Raw genomic sequence first — 20,244 nt, 5'->3', positions numbered from 1 at the left:
ACATACATACATACATACATACATACATACATTTCTTTGTTTTTATTTTCTACATTGTATAATAATAGACATCAAAACTATGAAATAACACATACGGAATTATGTAATAACCAAAACAATGTTACACAAATCAAGATAAATGTTATATTTGAGATTATTCAAAATAGCCACCCTTTGCCTTGATGACAGCTTTGCATACTCTTGGCATTCTCTAAACCAGCTTCACCTGGAATGCTTTTCCAACAGTCTTGTTAAAAGTTAATTTCTTTCCTTCTTAATGCATTTGAGCCAATCAGTTGTGATGTGACCAGGTAGGGGTGGTATACAGAAGATAGCCCTATTTGGTAAAATACCAAGTCCATATTATGGCAAGAACTGTCACATTCTGACCTTTATTTCCTTTGTTTAGTCTTTATTTAGTATGGTCAGGGCGTGAGTTGGAGTGGGCAGTCTGTGTTTAGCCTGATATGGTTCTCAATCAGAGGCAGCTGTTTATCGTTGTCCCTGATTGAGAACCATATTTAGGTAGCCTGGGTTTCACTGTTGGTTTGTGGGTGTTTGTTTCCATGTATGTTTGTCGCCACACGGTACTGTTTCGGTTTGGTTATTTCACGTATTCGTTTATTGTTTTCATAGTGTTCAGTGCTTTTCTTATTAAAATCGTCATGAACACTTACCATGCCGCATTTTGTTTGGATCCTTACTCCTCTTCAGACGAAGAGGAGGAAATCTGCCGTTACAAGAACAGCACAAATAAGCAAAGAGAAATGACAGTCCATCATTACTTTAAGACATGAAGGCCAGTCAATGTGGAACATTTCAAGAACTTTGAAAGTTTCTTCAAGTGCAGTCGCAAAAAACATCCAGCGCTATGATGAAACTAGCTCTCATGAGGACCTCCACAGGAAAGGAAGACCCCGAGTTACCTCTGCTGCAGAGGATAAGTTCATTAGAGTTACCAACCTCAGATTGAAGCCCAAATAAATGCTTCACAGAGTTCAAGTAACAGACACATCACAACATCAACTGTTCAGAGGAGACTTTGTGAATCAGGCCTTCATGGTTGAATTGGTGCAAGGAAACCACTACTAAAGCACACCAATAACAAGAGACTTGCTTGGATCAAGAAACACAAGCAGTGGACATTAGACCTGTGGAAACCTGTCCCTTGGTCTGATGAGTCCAAATTTGAGATTTTTGGTTCCAACCGCCATGTCTTTGTGAGACGCAGAATAGGTGAACTGATGATCTCCGCATGTGTGGTTCCCACTGTGAAGCATGGAGGAGGAGGTGTGATGGTGCTTTGCTGGTGGTTTATTTAGAATTCAAGGTACACTGAACCAGCATGGCTACCACAACATTCTGCAGCGATACGCCATCCCATCTGGTTTGCGCTTAGAGGGACTATCATTTGTTTTTCAACAGGACAATGACCCAACACACCTCCAGGATGTGTAAGTGCTATTTGACCAAGAAGGAGAGGGATGGAGTGCTGCATCAGATGACCTGGCCTCCACAATCACCCGACCTCAACCCAATTGAGGTGGTTTGAGATGAGTTGGAGCGCAGCGTGAAGGGAAAGCTGCCAACAAGGTCCCCGCATATGTGGGAACTCTTTCAAGACTGTTGGGAAAGCATTCTTCATGAAGCTGGTTGAGAGAATGTCAAGCATGTGCAAAGCTATCATCAAGGCAAATGGTGGCTATTTGAAGATTCTCAAATATAAAATATATTTTGATTTGTTTAACACTTTTTTGGTTACTACATGATTCTATATGTGTTATTTTAAAGTTTTGATGTGTTCACTATTATTCTACAATGTAGATAATAGTGAAAAATAAAGAAAATCCCTTGAATGAGTAGGTGTATCCAAACTATTGACTGGTACTATACATACATACATACACTGATAAATAAATACAAAAAAAAAGAAACAGAAAGCATTTGAACCCAGTCAGGCACAAAGAGAAGATTCATATGGGAGACAAGCCTATACACAATCTATATACCGTTGAGGTCAGAAGTTTACATACACCTTAGCCAAATATATTTAAATTCAGTTTTTCACAATTCCTGACATTTACTCCTAGTAAAAAGTCCCTGTCTTAGGTCAGTTAGGATCACCACTTTATTTTAAGAATGTGAAATGTCAGAATAATAGTAGAGAGAATGATTTACTTCAGCTTTTATTTCTTTCATCACATTCCCAATGGGTCAGATGTTTACATACACTCAATTAGTATTTGGTGGCATTGCCTTTAAATTGTTTAACTTAGGTCATACGTTGTGTGTAGCCTTCCAAAAGCTTCCCACAATAAGTTGGGTGAATTTTGTCCCATTCCTCCTGACAGAGCCGGTGTAACTGAGTCAGGTTTGTAGGCCTCCTTGCTCGCACACACTTTTTCAGTTCTGCCCACACATTTTCTATGGGACTGAGGTCAGGGCTTTGTGATGGCCGCCCCAATACTTCGACTTTGTTGTCCTTAAGCCATTTTGCCACAACTTTGGAAGTATGCTTGGGGTCATTGTCCATTTGGAAGACCCATTTGCGACCAAGCTTTAACTTCCTGACTGATGTCTTGAGTTGTTGCTTCAATATATCAACATCATTTTTTCCACCCTCATAATGTCATCTATTTTGTGAAGTGCACCAGTCCCTCCTGCAGCAATGCACCCCCACAACCACAACATGATGCTGCCACCTCCGTGCTTCACGGTTGGGATGGTGTTCTTCGGCTTGCACTCTCCCTTTTTCCTCCAAACATAAAGATGGTCATTATGGCCAAACAGTTCTATTTTGTTTCATCAGACCAGAGGATATTTCTCCAAAAGTGTGATCTTTGTCCCCATGTGCAGTTGCCAACCGTAGTCTGACTTTTTTTAAGACAGTTTTGGAGCAGTGGCTTCTTCCTTGCTGAGCAGCCTTTCAGGTTATGTCGATATAGGACTTGTTTTACTGTGGATATATATACTTTTGCCCATTTCCTCCAGCATCTTCACAAGGTGCTTTGCTGTTGTTCTGGGATCGATTTGCACTTTTCGCACAAAATTACATTAATCTCCAGGAGACAGAACACATCTCCTTCCTGGGCGGTATTGACGGCTGCCTGATCCCATGGTATTTAAACCTGCGTGCTATTGTTTGTACAGATGAACGTGGTACCTTCAGGTGTTTGGAAATTGCTCCCAAGGATGAACCAGACTTGTGGAGGTCTACACCTTTTCTGAGGTCTTGGCTGATTTCTTTTGATTTTCTCATGATGTCAAGCAACAGGGCACTGAGTTTGAAGGTTGGCCTTGAAATATATTTATTCATTTATTTTTATTTCACCTTTATTTAACCAGGTAGGCTAGTTGAGAACAAGTTCTCATTTGCAACTGCGACCTGGCCATGATAAAGTGTAGCAATTCGACACATACAACAACACAGAGTTACACATGGAATAAACAAAACATACAGTCAATAATACAGTAGAACAAAAGAAAACAAAAAGTCTATATACAGTGAGTGCAAATGAGGTAAGTTAAGGAAATCAATATAGCAATTAAACACTGGGATGGTAGATCGGCAGAAGATGAATGTGCAGGTAGAGATACTGGGGTGCAAAGGAGCAAAATAAATAAATAAATACCAGTATGGGGATGAGGTAGGTAGATAGATGGGCTGTTTACAGATAGGCTAAGTACAGGTGCAGTGATCTGTAATCTGCTCTGACAGCTGGTGCTTAAAGCTAGTGAGGGAGATGTGGGTCTCCAGCTTCAGAGATTTTTGCAATTCGTTCTAGTCATGGGCAGCAGAGAACTGGAAGGAAAGACGACCAAAGGAGGAATTGGCTTTGGGGTGACCAGTGAGATATACCTGCTGGAGCGCGTGTTACGAGTGGGTGCTGCTATGGTGACCAGTGAGCTGAGATAAGGCGGTGCTTTACCTAGCAGAGACTTGTAGATAACCTGTAGCCAGTGGGTTTGGCGACGAGTATGAAGCGAGGGCCAGCCAACGAGAGCGTACAGGTCGCAATGGTAGGTAGTGTATGGGGCTTTGGTGATAAAACGGATGGCACTGTGATCGACTGCATCCAGTTTGTTGAGTAGAGTGTTGGAAGCTATTTTATAGATAACATCACCGAAGTCGAGGATCGGTAGGATGGTCAGTTTTACGAGGGTATGTTTGGCAGCATGAGTGAAGGATGCTTTGTTGCAATATAGGAAGCCGATTCTAGATTTAATTTTGGATTGGAGATGCTTAATGTGAGTCTGGAAGGAGAGTTTACAGCCTAACCAGACACCCAGGTATTTGTAGTTGTCCACGTATTCTAAGTCAGAGCCGTCCAGAGTAGTGAATGTGGACGGGTGAGCAGGTGCGGGCAGCAATCGATTGAAAAGCATGCATTTAGTTTTACTTGCATTTAAGAGCAGTTGGAGGCCATGGAAGGAGAGTTGTATGGCATTGAAGCTCGTCTGGAGGTTAGTTAACACAGTGTCCAAGGAGGGGCCAAGAGTATACAGAATGGTGTCGTCTGCGTAGAGGTGGATCAGAGAATCACCAGCAGCAAGAGCAACATCATTGATGTATACAGAAAAGAGAGTCGGCCCGAGAATTGAACCCTGTGGCACACCCATGGAGACTGTCAGAGGTCCAGACAACAGGCCCTCCGATTTGACACACTGAACTCTATCAGAGAAGTAGTTGGTAAACCAGGCGAGGCAATCATTTGAGAAACCAAGGCTGTCGAGTCTGCTAATAAGAATGTTGTGATTGACAGAGTCGAAAGCCTTGGCCAGGTCAATGAATACGGCTGCACAGTAAATGTCTCTTATCGATAGCGGTTATGATGTCGTTCAGAACCTTGAGCGTGGCTGAGGTGCACCCCCATGACCAGCTCTGAAACCAGATTGCATAGCGGAGAAGGTATAGTGAGATTTCAAAATGGTCAGTAATCTGTTTGTTAACTTGGCTTTCGAAGACCTTAGAAAGACAGGGTAGGATAGATATAGGTCTGTAGCAGTTTGGGTCAAGAGTGTCACCCCCTTTGAAGAGGGGGATGACCGTGGCAGCCTTCCAATCTTTGGGAATCTCAGACGATATGAAAGAGAGTTTGAACAGGCTAGTAATAGGGGTTGCAACAATTTCGGCAGATAATTTTAGAAAGAGAGGGTCCAGATTGTCCAGCCCGGCTGATTTGTAGGGGTCCAGATTTTGCAGCTCTTTCAGAACATCTGCTATCTGGATTTGGATAAAGGAGAAATGGTGGGGGCTTTGGCGGGTTGCTGTGAAGGGTGCCCGGGCAGTTGACTGGGGTAGGGGTAGCCATGTGGAAAGCATGGCCAGCTGTAGAGAAATGCTTATTGAAATTCTCAATTATAGTGTATTTATCGGTGGTGACAATATTTCCTAGCCTCAGAGCAGTGGGCAGCTGTGAGGAGGTGCTCTTATTCTCCATGGACTTTACAGTGTCCCAGAACTTTTTGGAGTTAGTACTACAGGATGCAAATTACTGTTTGAAAAAGCTTGCCTTAGCTTTTCTAACTGTCTGTGTATATTTGTTCCTAACTTCCCTGAAAAGTTGCATATCACGGGGGATATTCGATGCTAATGCAGAACGCCACATGATGTTTTTGTGCTGGTCAAGGGCAGACAGGTCTGGCAGACAGGTCTCACCAAGGACTATATCTATTCCTAGTTCTACATTTTTTGAGAGGGGCATGCTTATTTAAGATGGTGAGGAAGGCACTTTTAAAGAATAGCCAGGCACCATCTACTGACGGGATGAGGTCAATGTCATTCCAGGATACCCCGGCCAGGTCTGCTCGCAGAAGTGTTTCAGGGAGCGTTTGACATTGATGAGGGGTGGTCGTTTGGTCGCAGACCCATTACGGATGCAGGCAATCGCTGAGATATTGATTGAAAACAGCAGAGGTGTATTTGGAGGGCGAATTAGTTACAGTGCAGGCTTCAAACATAAAGATATAAAACTGTATTTTTTGCCCCACAATTGAACTTTGCGACAAACTTTTTTAACCACATTATCAGGTTGTCCGTTTGTAAATTCATCAGTTATTCTGCGTGTCTGGCACACTCAGACGAGAGTCCTCTGAAACTGTAGAAGATAGCCAAAGGGAATTTACAAACTTAATGTTGCGTAAATTAGTGACCATGGAGGAGGGTAAACAAACGCAGAAAGGGGTTGTTGGACGAATGGCTGCGACAAATGAAAGCGCAAGAATCTGTCGATGGGCCATATTACCTCGAAAAGGTGTCGATACCAGATTACTCAAAAGACGATTATCAATATGAGGAAGTTCTGGCCTATGAAGAAAGGAGCATGGCAGAGGGGGATGAGGATTTGGAGGCTGCGATAAGAGCATTGCGCGATGCCTCAGAGGAAACAGGGTCCGTGTTACAGAGCAGAGGCTCAGCTAAGCAACCCATCTCCCACATTCCAGAAGTGGTGGATCATTTTATCCGCAACTTCCTTGTCAAAATGGGCATGAGCAGAACTTTGGATTGCTTCCAAGCAGAGTGCTACGAAATGGAGCAAAGGGGGTTGTTGAATACCGTGGCGTTTGTGCCTGACGCATATATGCACAACAAATGTATAGACAATGAGCCGAAGAATATGCAAAGTGAGCGGGACAGTTTAAGTCTGGCAGCTTTCAAAGCTGGTGAAACACTGGTCAAGCTTCAGAAAGAGAGGGATTTCCATCACCTGCAGAATTAGTGTCTTGCCCAAGAGAAGAACAGGCTTGTTTAATACATCAAACAACTGAAGAAGCACTGTGGTTCATATGAGCATGCACTGAAGCAGCTGGGTGATAGGTACCAAGTGGGGCTGAAACAGAAAATGCTCATCAGTTTAGAGGGACAGAACATGTGGCCAACAGCCTGGAAGCCACCCTGCATAATACACACTGGTCTTCCCCCAGAACAGGAGAAATACCAGAGTCTGGGGAAAGAGTCCGACTACAGAATGATGGATTTGCCCTCTATGACCATGACAAAGACCCAACCAAAAACACAGCTCAGTTTCCTGTCAGCAACTGTGTGAACCCCTACTTAGGCCAAATAAAAGCTCTGCCATCACAGGGCACGAAAGCATCTGAATTCCGCCTCACCAACTCACTGAAGGTTCATACCCTGCCAATAAGCTGCCTTGCCCTGCACCCCCGCAAGTTTATTGTAGCCTCCTCCAGTGACGACCAGCTCTGGAGGTTGTGGGGTACGTCTGTCGGGGAGATGAACATGACTGGAGAGGGTCATAGTGATTGGCTCTTTGGCTGCAGCTTTCACCCAAATGGTGGAATCCTGGGCCACCACCAGTGGAGACACAACAGTAAGGATCTGGGATTTCTTCCAAGGCCACTGCATCCGGACTCTGGATGGACACACCCATGCCACGTGGTGCTGCTCCTTCCACTCATGTGGTGACTTTGTTGCCTACTGCTCAAAGGACAACACCACAAAGGCGTGGGACCTGCAAAGCTGCTGATAAAACCCTGTCTTTGTGGGAAGCCAGGATTGGACTGTGTGCACAGACCTTTTATCGCCACCAGCATTCCTGCAACCATGCCACCTTTAATGCACTGGGCGACACTGTTGCCTCCTATGAATCATACGGTGTGGTCAAACTATGGGATATGAGGAAAGTAACAGTCATGATAACCATGGAAACTGGGCCACATCCTAGCAACCAAGTGGCCTTCCACCCATCAGGCCGGACCCTGGCTATCACAAGGAAGGATTGTTCAGTTAAGCTGGTGGAGCTGGCATCAACTCAGGTGTCCAGTTTATTGTCCATAGTGTAATCTTTGATCACAAAGGGGAGTACTAATTATCAGAAGGGTCAGATTCTCACCTGGTCATGAAATTAATAAATGCTTAAAATTCTTTCTTGCTGATTATGAATGTCAAAAAGCCTTCTTATTGCTGACATGTGTTTTTTACATGTGCTATATTGTTTGATTATCTTATTTGTGAAGAACATTTACAACTTTTCCAGAATAAAATACAGTTTTTAAAAAAGTAGATTACTCATTTATTTCTGAATTGAGGCATGCATAAATAAATAAGCTTTTAACAACATATTTTATATTAATAAACCTTATTTGTCTACATGATGCACATTAGCAAAACATGTACACTGCTCAAAAAAATAAAGGGAACACTAAAATAACACATCCTAGATCTGAATGAATGAAATATTCTTATTAAATACTTTTTCTTTACATAGTTGAATGTGCTGACAACAAAATCACACAAAAATGATCAATGGAAATCAAATTTATCAACCCATGGAGGTCTGGATTTGGAGTCACACTCAAAATCAAAGTGGAAAACCACACTACAGTCTGATCCAACTTTGATGTAATGTCCTTAAAACAAGTCAAAATGAGGCTCAGTAGTGTGTGTGGCCTCCACGTGCCTGTATGACCTCCCTACAATGCCTGGGCATGCTCCTGATGAGGTGGCGGATGGTCTCCTGAGGGATCTCCTCCCAGACCTGGACTAAAGCATCCGCCAACTCCTGGACAGTCTGTGGTGCAACGTGGCGTTGGTGGATGGAGCGAGACATGATGTCCCAGATGTGCTCAATTGGATTCAGGTCTGGGGAACGGGTGGGCCAGTCCATAGCATCAATGACTTCCTCTTGCAGGAACTGCTGACACACTCCAGCCACATGAGGTCTAGCATTGTCTTGCAGTAGGAGGAACCCAGGGCCAACCGCACCAGCATATGGTCTCACAAGGGGTCTGAGGATCTCATCTCGGTACCTAATGGCAGTCAGGCTACCTCTGGTGAGCACATGGAGGGCTGTGCGGCCCCCCCAAAGAAATGCCACCCCACACCATGACTGACCCACCGCCAAACCGGTCATACTGGAGGATGTTGCAGCAATGTTCCATGGCATCTCCAGACTGTCACGTCTGTCACATGTGATCAGTGTGAACCTGCTTTCATCTGTGAAGAGCGCCAGTGGCGAATTTGCCAATCTTGGTGTTCTCTGGCAAATGCCAACCCCCACCTATGGACGTCAGGCCCTCATACCACCCTCATGGAGTCTGTTTCTGACCGTTTGAGCAGACACATGCACATTTGTGGCCTGCTGGAGGTCATTTAGCAGGGCTCTGGCAGTGCTCCTCCTTGCACAAAGGCGGAGGTAGCGGCCCTGCTGCTGGGTTGTTGCCCTCCTACGGCCTCCTCCACGTCTCCTGATGTAAATCAAATCAAATTTTATTTGTCACATACACATGGTTAGCAGATGTTAATGCGAGTGTAGCGAAATGCTTATGCTTCTAGTTCCGACAATGCAGTAATAACCAACAAGTAATCTAGCTAACAATTCCAAAACTACTACCTTATAGACACAAGTGTAAGGGGATAAGAATATGTACATAAAGATATAGGAGTGAGTGATGGTACAGAGCGGCATAGACAAGATACAGTAGATGGTATTGAGTGCAGTATATACATATGAGATGAGTATGTAAACAAAGTGGCATAGTTAAAGTGGCTAGTGATACATGTATTACATAAAGATGCAGTAGATGATATAGAGTACAGTATATACATATGAGATGAATAATGTAGGGTATGTAAACATTATATTAGGTAGCTAGTGATATATTTTACATCATTTCCCATCAATTCCCATTATTAAAGTGGCTGGAGTTGAGTCAGTGTGTTGGCAGCAGCCACTCAATGTTAGTGGTGGCTGTTTAACAGTCTGATGGCCTTGAGATAGAAGCTGTTTTTCAGTCTCTCAGTCCCAGCTTTGATGCACCTGTACTAACCTCGCCTTCTGGATGATAGCGGGGTGAACAGGCAGTGGCTCGGGTGGTTGTTGTCCTTGATGATCTTTATGGCCTTCCTGTGACATCGGGTGGTGTAGGTGTCCTGGAGGGCAGGTAGTTTGCCCCCGGTGATGCGTTGTGCAGACCTCACTACCCTCTGGAGAGCCTTACGGTTGTGGGCGGGGCAGTTGCCGTACCAGGCGGTGATACAGCCCGACAGGATGCTCTCGATTGTGCATCTGTAAAAGTTTGTGAGTGCTTTTGGTGACAAGCAGAATTTCTTCAGGCTCCTGAGGTTGAAGAGGCGCTGCTGCGCCTTCTTCACGGTGCTGTCTGTGTGGGTGGACCAATTCAGTTTGTCTGTGATGTGTACGCCGAGGAACTTAAAACTTGCTACCCTCTCCACTACTGTCCCATCAACTACTGTCCCATCAATGTGGATGTACTGGCCTGTCTCCTGGTAGTGCCTCTATGCTCTGGACACTACGCTGACAGACACAGAAAACCTTCTTGCCACATCTCGCATTGATGTGCCATCCTGGAATCAGCTGCACTACCTGAGCCACTTGTGTGGGTTGTAGACTCCGTCTCATGCTACCACTAGAGTGAAAGCACCGCCAACATTCAAAAGTGACCAAAACATCAGACAGGAAGCATAGGAACTGAGAAGTGGTCTGTGGTCCCCACCTGCAGAACCACTCCTTTATTGGGGGTGTCTTGCTAAATGCCTATAATTTCCACCTGTTGTCTATTCCATTTGCACAACAGCATGTGAAATTTATTGTCAATCAGTGTTGCTTCCTAATTGGACAGTTTGATTTCACAGAAGTGTGATTGACTTGGAGTTACATTGTGTTGTTTAAGTGTTCCCTTTATTTTTTTGAATAGTGTATATCACTAATGGACTTCAAACAACTAGCCTAGCAGTGGGCCAAAAAAGAAAACGAGTAATTTATCTAGAATGGCCGGGAGAGGCGCTATGATTTTAGAGGCCACTTTGAGTTGAGGGCGGGAGTCGAGAGCGGAAGTGGGAAGAAACACACGACAATATCAACAAAACAAAACAAAAGGTGCACACGAGATACAATTAGATTTTTTTTAAAGGTTCACCGTGGTTAAAGCTTGGTATCAACCCAGATTAACGTTGTTTACATATGATTGCGTGCATTATTTTTTTAATGATCATGTTCTGCATCGCACATTAGCTAATTGCTAGCTAGCCAGCCAGTATTGCTAACGTTATTTAACGTTTATTTGGACTGTTAACTTGGCAACACTGCGTAAACAACAATGGAAAGCCTGTACAAGCGTAAAGTGTTCGCAACGTTGCGAAAAAATAAAGCTGAAGCGTCGAAGAAAAGGGCTCAAATCGGTTTGCCGTCGTCTATCCTTGATGACAGTGACGAGGAGTCCTGCGCGAGCACGACCAGCATCAGCGCTTCAGAGAGTGACTATCAGAATTCGGACAGTGGGAGCGAAAGTACACCTGCCAGTGGGGAACAGAGCCCTGCCAGCGATGGTAGCAGCTCCAGCGAAGGTAGGTCGCGTCCTCGTCGGAAGCGCGTCCTCGCAGACAGCTCCAGCGACTCTGACAGCGACGTAGGAACCAAGCCTAAAAGGAAAGTCGTTCCCAAAAAACGCGTAAAACAACAAAGCCACGATTCCGATTCGGAGGACGAGAGTGCTGCAGAAAAGGACAAAAAAGTTGCCGAAGCTAAACAGACCGCAGCTAAACGAAAGCAACGCCAGTCTAAACTCCTGGCATTATCCAAGAAGATGAAGTCCCGCGTTCCTAAACGCAGGGGCACGTTGGAGGTATCTTACCACCATATCATGTAAACGAGCATGACATAAGTGTTGATCCTTTGGGCAGAATCATTGTTGCATATACCCACAATAATCTGTCCATATATGGACTGAGGAAACATTCTTTGTTGTTGAACATTGTTTTACAACCCATGTATTGCTGTGGTTCTCTTGTAAATATCCAGGATTCAAGTGATGAAGACAAGGGTAAAGTAGCTGAAGATGTTAGTGGCGATAATGATGAAGAAGAGGATACCCCCGAACTATTGCTGGGCAGCAGTGAAGAAGAGGCAGCGGATCACAGCGACAGTCTGAAGGACTTCATAGTTGAGGATAAGACAGGGGACAAGAATGAGGAGGTGTCAGATGAAATAGCTGTTTCTCTTCCACGCCAGTGTGAGTCAGCTGACACACTTTATCATGGGTCAATATTCACAGGTAAAAGCACACCGTGTTGTATGATTCCTTTGCTTCTTTCCTCCTTTTGCTAGTCATCACTGGGTCTCAGCTCAATCACTTTCAAGTGGTCCTCAAAGCCCTTATGATCAACGTCCTGGATGAAACCTTTCTCAAGTCTCTTTATGGTAAGTGTTTTTAAACAATAGCGGTCTCAAAAACCATCACCAATCAACTGCATGATCCAAGTGTAGGGAATCTATTTGGTTGATAACTGTGAGCAGGCGGTGATCGGACAAAGCGATATGCTCAGGAGATGAAGGCGTCGCTGTTCCACTTTGATGAGCGGACAATCCTCCCTCGCCTGGAGAACCTGAAACAGCGGAGCCGCTGGACTGACCGGTACAAGGTGAAGAACCATTTCACAGATAACTTAGACAGAAGTTTGTGTGTAGTCATTCAACGTTGGCTGCATATTCACTGATCTCATCTGTATACAGCTATTCTTGTACTTTGGCTAAGTCGTCCATTCTTATATTATGTTCAAAAACAGTATATGCAAACTGGTATGTGTTTTTGTGTGTCCACGTGCAGGAGCGTGTGGAGTGTTACCCCAAGGTCCGGCTTTTGAAGTTAGGATTGCATCGGAGTGTTTGTGAGGCATGCAAGCTCCAGAGACCATGCAGTTTCAGTGTGCGTCTCTCAGGGCAACTGTACAATCTCAACAGCCTCGAAGAGGACCAATTCATGCCCGATGACACACAGGTACTACATCTGAGAAGAAATCAACACTGTCTTTGTTTTATCCATCTCGGTCCCTAGAAGAAAGCATACAGTACATGTGACATTGGCTTCCCATAAAATCCCACTAACAAAAAGTACATCATCAAATCAAATAATTCTGTATGGGACCTTGCACCAATTTATCCTTTTGTGAAATGTCAGGTTTGCTGTTTGTCTAAGTGTTTTAAATGACAGGTCACCTTGCATGTGACGGCAGGGTAGCCTAGTGGTTAGGCGGCAGGGTAGCCTAGTGGTTAGAGCGTTGGACTAGTAACCGAAAGGCTGCAAGTCCAAGTCCCCAAGCTGACAAGGTACAAATCTGTCGTTCTGCCCCTGAACAGACAGTTCCTAGGCCGTCATTGAAAATAAGAATTTGTTCTTAACTGACTTGCCTAGTTAAATAAAGGTAAAATAAATAAAATGTGTCTTTCCTAAATGGCAGGCTTTCAGTGTGGGTTCCGTTTGTGCCAGCCGAACAGAGGTGTATCATGCTCTGAAACACTTCAAATACCACTTGTTTCAACACTGCCGGACAGTGATGGAGGAGGAGGAGAAGAATGGAGAGGAGCCAGTGAAGGAAACAGTGAAAAGGGTTTTCACCAAACTGGAGGAGAGGGGCTGGATCTCAGAGGTATGTACCCCACTTGCCCTCCATAAAATAACAGTACCCCTCATTGAATTACCATCCACATCTGTTTGTTTCAGAAAACCTTCTGATTTGTTCCCCCACGCTGTCATTTTGTGGAATAGAAATCAATACTCTCTGATTTTCCTCACTGACACTCCCTCGTCACTTCACTCCCACATCTCTCTTTCAGCAATATGAGAAGTTCCAGGACCATCTCAATGATGCAGACTACTTCCAGGAGGAGAAGCTAGACTGAAGGATTACGACAGACAGGATAAAGGATCCATATCTACATCCTATTATAGGCATCCATTTAACAGTTTTCTGGTTTATTCTGCACATTGTTAGGGAAGACGTATTTGATTAATATATATATATACTGTTTATTTGACTTCAATTCAATGTTAACGTTTAAGATTAGTGAGAAGCTTTTAAAAACCATTTCCTCCTTTTGTTACCATTTAAGAAGACATCTATTACTTCTTTATTATATCAACCATTTTATATCATGCTCATAACTCTTACAGTATATAACATACGTCTGCACTAAATTTATCTGCAAAGTTTGAGAGATGATGCAGAATACTCTGGTACTGCTGTAAATCAAAGAAATGTTACTCCTGAGTTCTTTAAACTATCCTGGTTACGTTCCCTACTTAGTTGAAGCAGTGTTGTCCATCCAATAGTTAAGATAATGCCAAATGGAGTTTGCAACGACAGATGACCTCAAATGACATGAGTAATGTTCTATATTGTGGATTACACTATCTAGTGTAGAAAGATGGTACGACTCTTCTGAGTTTTGCTTCATTTCTATTAAAAAGCTTGTGTGATGCTTCATAAAAGAAATAATAAAAACTCCATTAAACAATATCTTGTCCATCAGCATATAATTGCAGTATGAAATATGATTGTCTTTAAAGACATGCAAGAAGCCAACCAAAAGTATTAAAAAAATACAAATGAAACCACATACATGACAAATGTAACATAGTTAGGAGACATCCTTTTTCAATTCTACCGCATCTGCTGTCTTGACCTCTGAATGCTCGACTATGAAAAGCCAACTGACATTGATTCCTGAGGTACTGACCGTGCCCCCTCCACAACCACTGATTATTTGACCCAGTTGGTCGTTTATGAAGAACAATCTGACTTTAATGGCCATGTACTCATAATCTCCACACGGCACAGCCAGAAGAGGACTGGCCACCCATCAAAGCCTGGTTCCTCTAGGTTTCTTCCTAGGTTCCTGCCTTTCTAAGGAGTTTTTCCTAGCCACCGTGCTTCTGCATTGCTTGCTGTTTGGGGTTTTAGGCTGGCCTACACACAATACCCCATAATGTCAAAGTGCAATTATGTACAAATTAATTAAAAGTGAAAAGCTGAAATGTCTTGAGTCAATAAGTATTCAAATCCTTTGTTATGGCAAGCCTAAATAAGTTCAGGAGTAAAAATGGGCTTAACAAGTCACATAATAATTTGCATGGACTCACTATGTGTGCAATAATAATGTTTAACATGATTTTTGAATGACTACCTCATCTCTGTACCCCATACACACAATTATCTGTAAGGTCCCTCAGTCGAGCAGTGAATTTCAAACACAGATTCAACCACAAAGACCCTGGTTTTCCAATGCCTCGCACAGAAGGGCACCTATTGGTAGGATGGGTACAATTTTCAAAAGCAGACATTGAAAACAGTGGTGGTCAGTACCATTTAAGATGAGGGAGAACAATTTATTTTTTCATGAGCATGGCCTTGGTTCTATTACAGCATATTGGATGACTGTCATTCATATTTAATTCACCCAGTTTAATGTAACAGCGATAGGTTTAGGCTACTACATGATACTCTAATTTTCCCTATACCCATCATGAGGTTGCTAAAACCTAGCCTAGGAATGACAGTTTACAATGTAGGTGCGCACAGGTCGAGATATTTTTTTTTGAGGTGACAATACCACCCTGCACACTCTTGCCTGCATCTAGCTGATTTAGTGTGTAATCATTAGTCCAACAGTTGCAAACGAGAGTTTCTATTGGACTCATTCAGGTATGTTTTATCCTCGTTGTGTTCCATTTGCTTGCATTTAAGATTTTTTTTCTCAACATAATCGGCGGAATGAATACACCCCTGATCACGCGCAAATGCAGTTCACTTTCATAGCAGCCCGTTGTATTCCTTCTCTCATCTATGTGCTCTCCTCTCACGTTGTCCCTTCGTATGTGGACTTCAATGCACAACACATCAGCTGTATGTGACCAAAAACCTTTCCAAGCTAAACTGCTACACACAGCCTACATCATTGTCACCCTATATAAGTAACGTCATAGTCAGCATAGCTAATAGAACTAAGGTGTTAGTAAACCTGCTACAATCATGCAGTAACGTTACAGTGTACAGTCAGTAAGCAGTTACACCGGTGGCAAAACATTTGTAAAACCAAAAGCTTACCTTGACTTGGAAGACTTCCAGTGTTGATGAAAAGTCATAGCCAGCAAGCTGACCTAACATCCCTCTGTTTGAGCAGCGTGTTTCAGTAGGCTAAACTAGATAAGTAAGTGAAACTGAAAGTTTAAAAAATAATGAAATCTCTCTCTAATTCTCTCTTGCTTCTCCTTCATTTTGGAATACATTTGTTAAACTGTTCAACTACTGTGTTTCTCTCTCTTTGAGTCAACTACTCACCACATTTCATGTACTGCAGTGCTAGCTGTAGCGTATGCTCTCAGTACTAAATACATTTTCTGATTGTTTGATTGGGTGGACAACATGACTACATCCTGCAAGAGCTCTGGTAGGTTGGAGGGCGTCCTCCGGAAGTTGTCATAATTACTGTGTAAGTCTATGGAAGGGGGTGAGAACCATGAGCCTCTTATGTTTTGATTTGAAGTCAATGTACCCAGAGGAAAGCTAGCATTCCTCCAGCTACACCATGGTGCTACCCTACAGAGTGCTGTTGAGGCTACTGTAGACCTTCTTTGCAAAATAGAGTGTTCAATCAATTAGTTGGTGACGTGATTATATTTAGTATAGGTCAATCTAAAAAGAATAACTTTAATGTTTTACCATTTTTATTTTTATGAAATTCCCTGAGGATGGTCCTCCCCTTCCTCCTCTGAGGAGCCTCCACTGATTGAATATCCTTTTGAGCAAATTACACTTTGGATGGGTATCAATACATCCAGTCACTACAAAGATACAAGCGTCCTTCCTATCTCAGTTGCCAGAGAGGAAGGAAACCGCTCAGGGATTTCACCATGAAGCCAATGTTGACTTTAAAACGGTTACATAGTTTAATGGCTGTGACAGGAGAAAACTGAGAATGGATCAACAACATTGTAGTTACTCCACAATACTAACCTAATTGACAGATATAACACATTACGTAGTACCACTGCATATTTTCATACATAGTGGTTGCTGCAGGGTAGCCTAGTGGTTAGAGCATTGGACTAGTAATTGAAAGGTTGCAAGTTCAAATCCCCGAGCTGACAAGGTACAAAATCGGTCGTTCTGCCCCTGAACAGGCAGTTAACCCACTATTCCTAGGCCGTCATTGAAAATAAGAATTTGTTCTTAACTGACTTGCCTAGTAAAATAAAGGTCAAAAATTAAAATGTTATGGGTATACTTGCAATAATTAAGGATGGGGGAGTTTTTCGGATAAAAATTAAACGGAATGGAGCTAAGCACCGGCAAACCCCTAGACAAAAACCTGGTTCACTCTGCTTTTCACCAGACACCTGGAGATGAATTAACCTTTCAGCAGGACAATAATCTAAAACACAAGGCCAAATCTACACTGGATTTGGTTACCAAGAAGACAGTGAATGTTCCTGAGTGGCAGAGTTACAGTTTTGACTTAAATCTGCATAAAAATCTATGGCAAGACCTGAAAATGGTTGTAAAGCAATTTGACAGAGCTTGAAGAATTTTGAAAAGAATAATGGCAAATGTTGCACAATCCAGGTGTGGAAAGCTCTTAAGAGATTTACCCAGAAAGACTATAATCCCTGCCAAAGGTGATTCTAACATGTATTAAGTCAGGGGGTTAAATACATATCGAATCAAATCAAAATCAAATCGAACTTTATTTGTCACATGCACCGAGTACAAGTGTAGACTTTACCGTGAAATGCTTACTTTACAAACCCTTAACCAACAGTGCAGTTCAAGAAGAAGAAAATATTTACCAAGTAGATTAAAATAAAAAGTAATAATAAAAAGTAACACAACAATACATAACGATAACGAAGCTACAGTGGGGCACAAAAGTATTTAGTCAGCCACCAATTGTGCAAGTTCTCCAACTTAAAAAGATGGGAGAGGCCTGTATTTTCATCATAGGTACACTTCAACTATGACAGACAAAATGAAGAAAAAAAAATCCAGAAAATCAAATTAATGAATTTATTTGCAAATTATGGTGGAAAATAAGTATTTGGTCACCTACAAACCAGCAAGAGTTCTGGCTCTCACAGACCTGTAACTTCTTCTTTAAGAGGCTCTTCTGTCCTCCACTCGTTACCTGTATTATTGGCACCTGTTTGAACTTGTTATCAGCATAAAAGACACCTGTCCACAACCTCAAATAGTCACACTCCAAACTCCACTATGGCCAAGACCAAAGAGCTGTCAAAGGACACCAGAAACAAAATTGTAGACCTGCACCAGGCTGGGAAGACTGAATCTGCAATAGGTAAGCAGCTTGGTTTGAAGAAATCAACTGTGGGAGCAATTATTAGGAAATGGAAGACATACAAGACCACTGATAATCTCCCTCGATCTGGGGCTCCACGCAAGATCTCACCCCGTGGGGTCAAAATGATCACAAGAACGGTGAGCAAAAATCCCAGAAACACACGGGGGGACCTAGTGAATGACCTGCAGAGAGCTGGGACCAAAGTAACAAAGCCTACCATTAGTAACACACTACGCCACCAGGGACTCAAATCCTGCAGTGCCAGACGTGTCCCCCTGCTTAAGCCAGTACATGTCCAGGCCCGTCTGAAGTTTGTTAGAGAGCAATTGGATGATCCAGAAGAAGATTGGGGGAATGTCATGTGGTCAGATGAAACCAAAATAGAACTTTTTGGTAAAAACTCAACTCGTCGTGTTTGGAGGACAAAGAATGCAGAGTTGCATCCAAAGAACACCATACCTACTGTGAAGCATGGGGGTGGAAACATCATGCTTTGGGGCTGTTTTTATGCAAAGGGACCAGGACGACTGATCCGTGTAAAGGAAAGAATGAATGGGGCCATGTATCGTGAGATTTTGAGTGAAAACCTCCTTCCATCAGCAAGGGCATTGAAGATGAAACGTGTCTGGGTCTTTTAGCATGACAATTATCCCAAACACACCGCCCGGGCAACGAAGGAGTGGCTTCGTAGGAAGCATTTCAAGGTCCTGGAGTGGCCTAGCCAGAGTTGAAAGTCTGTGTTGCCCAGCAACAGCCCCAAAACATCACTGCTCTAGAGGAGATCTGCCTGACCTTGTGAAGACTTTTGACCTCTGTCATTGCCAACAAAGGGTATATAACAAAGTATTGAGATAAACTTTTGTTATAGACCAAAGACTTATTTTCCACCATAATTTGCAAATAAATTCATTACAAATCTTACAATGTGATTTTCTGGATTTTCTTTCCTAATTTTGTCTGTCATAGTTGAAGTGTACCTATGATGAAAATGACAGGCCTCTCTCATCTTTTTAAGTGGGAGAACTTGCACAATTGGTGGCTGACTAAAAACTTTTTTGCCCCACTGTATATACAGGGGGCACCGGTACCGAGTCTGTGTGCGGGGGTACAGGCTATTTGAGGTAATCTGTACATGTAGGTGGGGGTGAAGCGACTATGCATAGGTAACAAACAAACAGCGAGAAGCAGCAGAGTAAAAAGGGATCGTCAATGTAAATTGTCCAGTGGCAATTTTATGAATTGTTCAGCAGTCTTATGGCTTGGGGGTAGAAGCTGTTGAGGGGCCTTTTGGTCCTAGACTTGGCGCTCTGGTTCCGCTTGCCGTGCGTTAGCAGAGAAAACAGTCTATAACTTGGGTGACTGGAGTCTCTGACAATTTTATGGGCTTTCCTCTAACACCTATTATATAGGTCCTTGATGGCAGGAAGCTTGGCCCCAGTGATATACTGGGCCGTTCGCACTACCCTCTGTAGCGCCTTACGGTAAGATGCCAAGCAGTTGCCATACCTAGCGGTGATGCAACAGGTCAGGATGCTCTCAATGGTGCAGCTGTAGAACCTTTTGAGAATCTGGGGACCCATGCCAATGACCCACATCTAATCTAGATATATAAGCATTTAAAAATATATATTTTTAGTTTCTTCCACTTTTACATTACAAAGTATGTTGTGTGGGTCCTTGACAAAAAATGACAATTAAATCAATTTTAATCCCACTTTGTAACAACTAAATGTGAAAAAATGCAAGGGGTGTGAATACTTTCTGAAGGCACTGTATGTGTGTTTGTGAGTAGGTAGGGCCAGTGTGGGTAGGAAACCGGCCCATTTTAAACCAGCAAGTCTAATTTTTTTCTCTAAGAGTTCCAGTGGATAACTGGGGAGTTGCTCATTCCTCACGCTGGAAAACCTGTGGGTACAGTAACACAAGACATATCGTGTTTATCACTGGGTGTCAGTAAATGGGCTTTGGCCAATACTTTTTTAATTGGCATCAGTAAAAAGGTGTTCCCTGAATATGTGTTTTGGCTGACACTCACCTGCTTCAGAGCGTGTCCTGGACACCACAAGGTCCCTCTTGGGGACATAGACCTGTGACTGGAACAATGTCCTTTAGTTGTGCATATAGTCCACGA

At 43.1% G+C, this 20,244-nt stretch overlaps 1 protein-coding gene, 1 long non-coding RNA gene and 1 pseudogene across 2 annotated transcripts; 2 read left to right on the top strand and 1 right to left on the bottom strand.

The window, feature by feature from the left end:
* Nucleotides 1-6,209: 6,209 nt before the first annotated feature.
* LOC135573710 (sperm-associated antigen 16 protein-like) lies at nucleotides 6,210-7,880 on the top strand (annotated as a pseudogene).
* A 2,915-nt stretch (nucleotides 7,881-10,795) lies between these two features.
* On the top strand, nucleotides 10,796-14,273 carry LOC115135558 (coiled-coil domain-containing protein 82-like). Its single transcript, XM_029670359.2, has 7 exons — nucleotides 10,796-11,604; nucleotides 11,781-11,991; nucleotides 12,087-12,179; nucleotides 12,276-12,400; nucleotides 12,586-12,756; nucleotides 13,217-13,405; nucleotides 13,593-14,273. The coding sequence occupies exons 1-7, from the start codon at nucleotides 11,080-11,082 to the stop codon at nucleotides 13,656-13,658; spliced, it is 1,380 nt and encodes a 459-aa protein (XP_029526219.1). The 5' UTR covers nucleotides 10,796-11,079; the 3' UTR covers nucleotides 13,659-14,273.
* Nucleotides 14,274-17,483: 3,210 nt separating this feature from the next.
* On the bottom strand, nucleotides 17,484-20,244 carry LOC135573577 (uncharacterized). Its single transcript, XR_010464790.1, has 2 exons — nucleotides 20,149-20,244; nucleotides 17,484-20,018 (listed from the first exon to the last, which is right to left on the bottom strand). It is a non-coding gene; the product is annotated as an uncharacterized LOC135573577 (long non-coding RNA).

This window comes from Oncorhynchus nerka, linkage group LG10, assembly GCF_034236695.1.
Source record: "Oncorhynchus nerka isolate Pitt River linkage group LG10, Oner_Uvic_2.0, whole genome shotgun sequence".
NCBI lineage: Eukaryota > Metazoa > Chordata > Actinopteri > Salmoniformes > Salmonidae > Oncorhynchus > Oncorhynchus nerka.
This window is presented reverse-complemented; position numbering and strand designations above follow the sequence as displayed.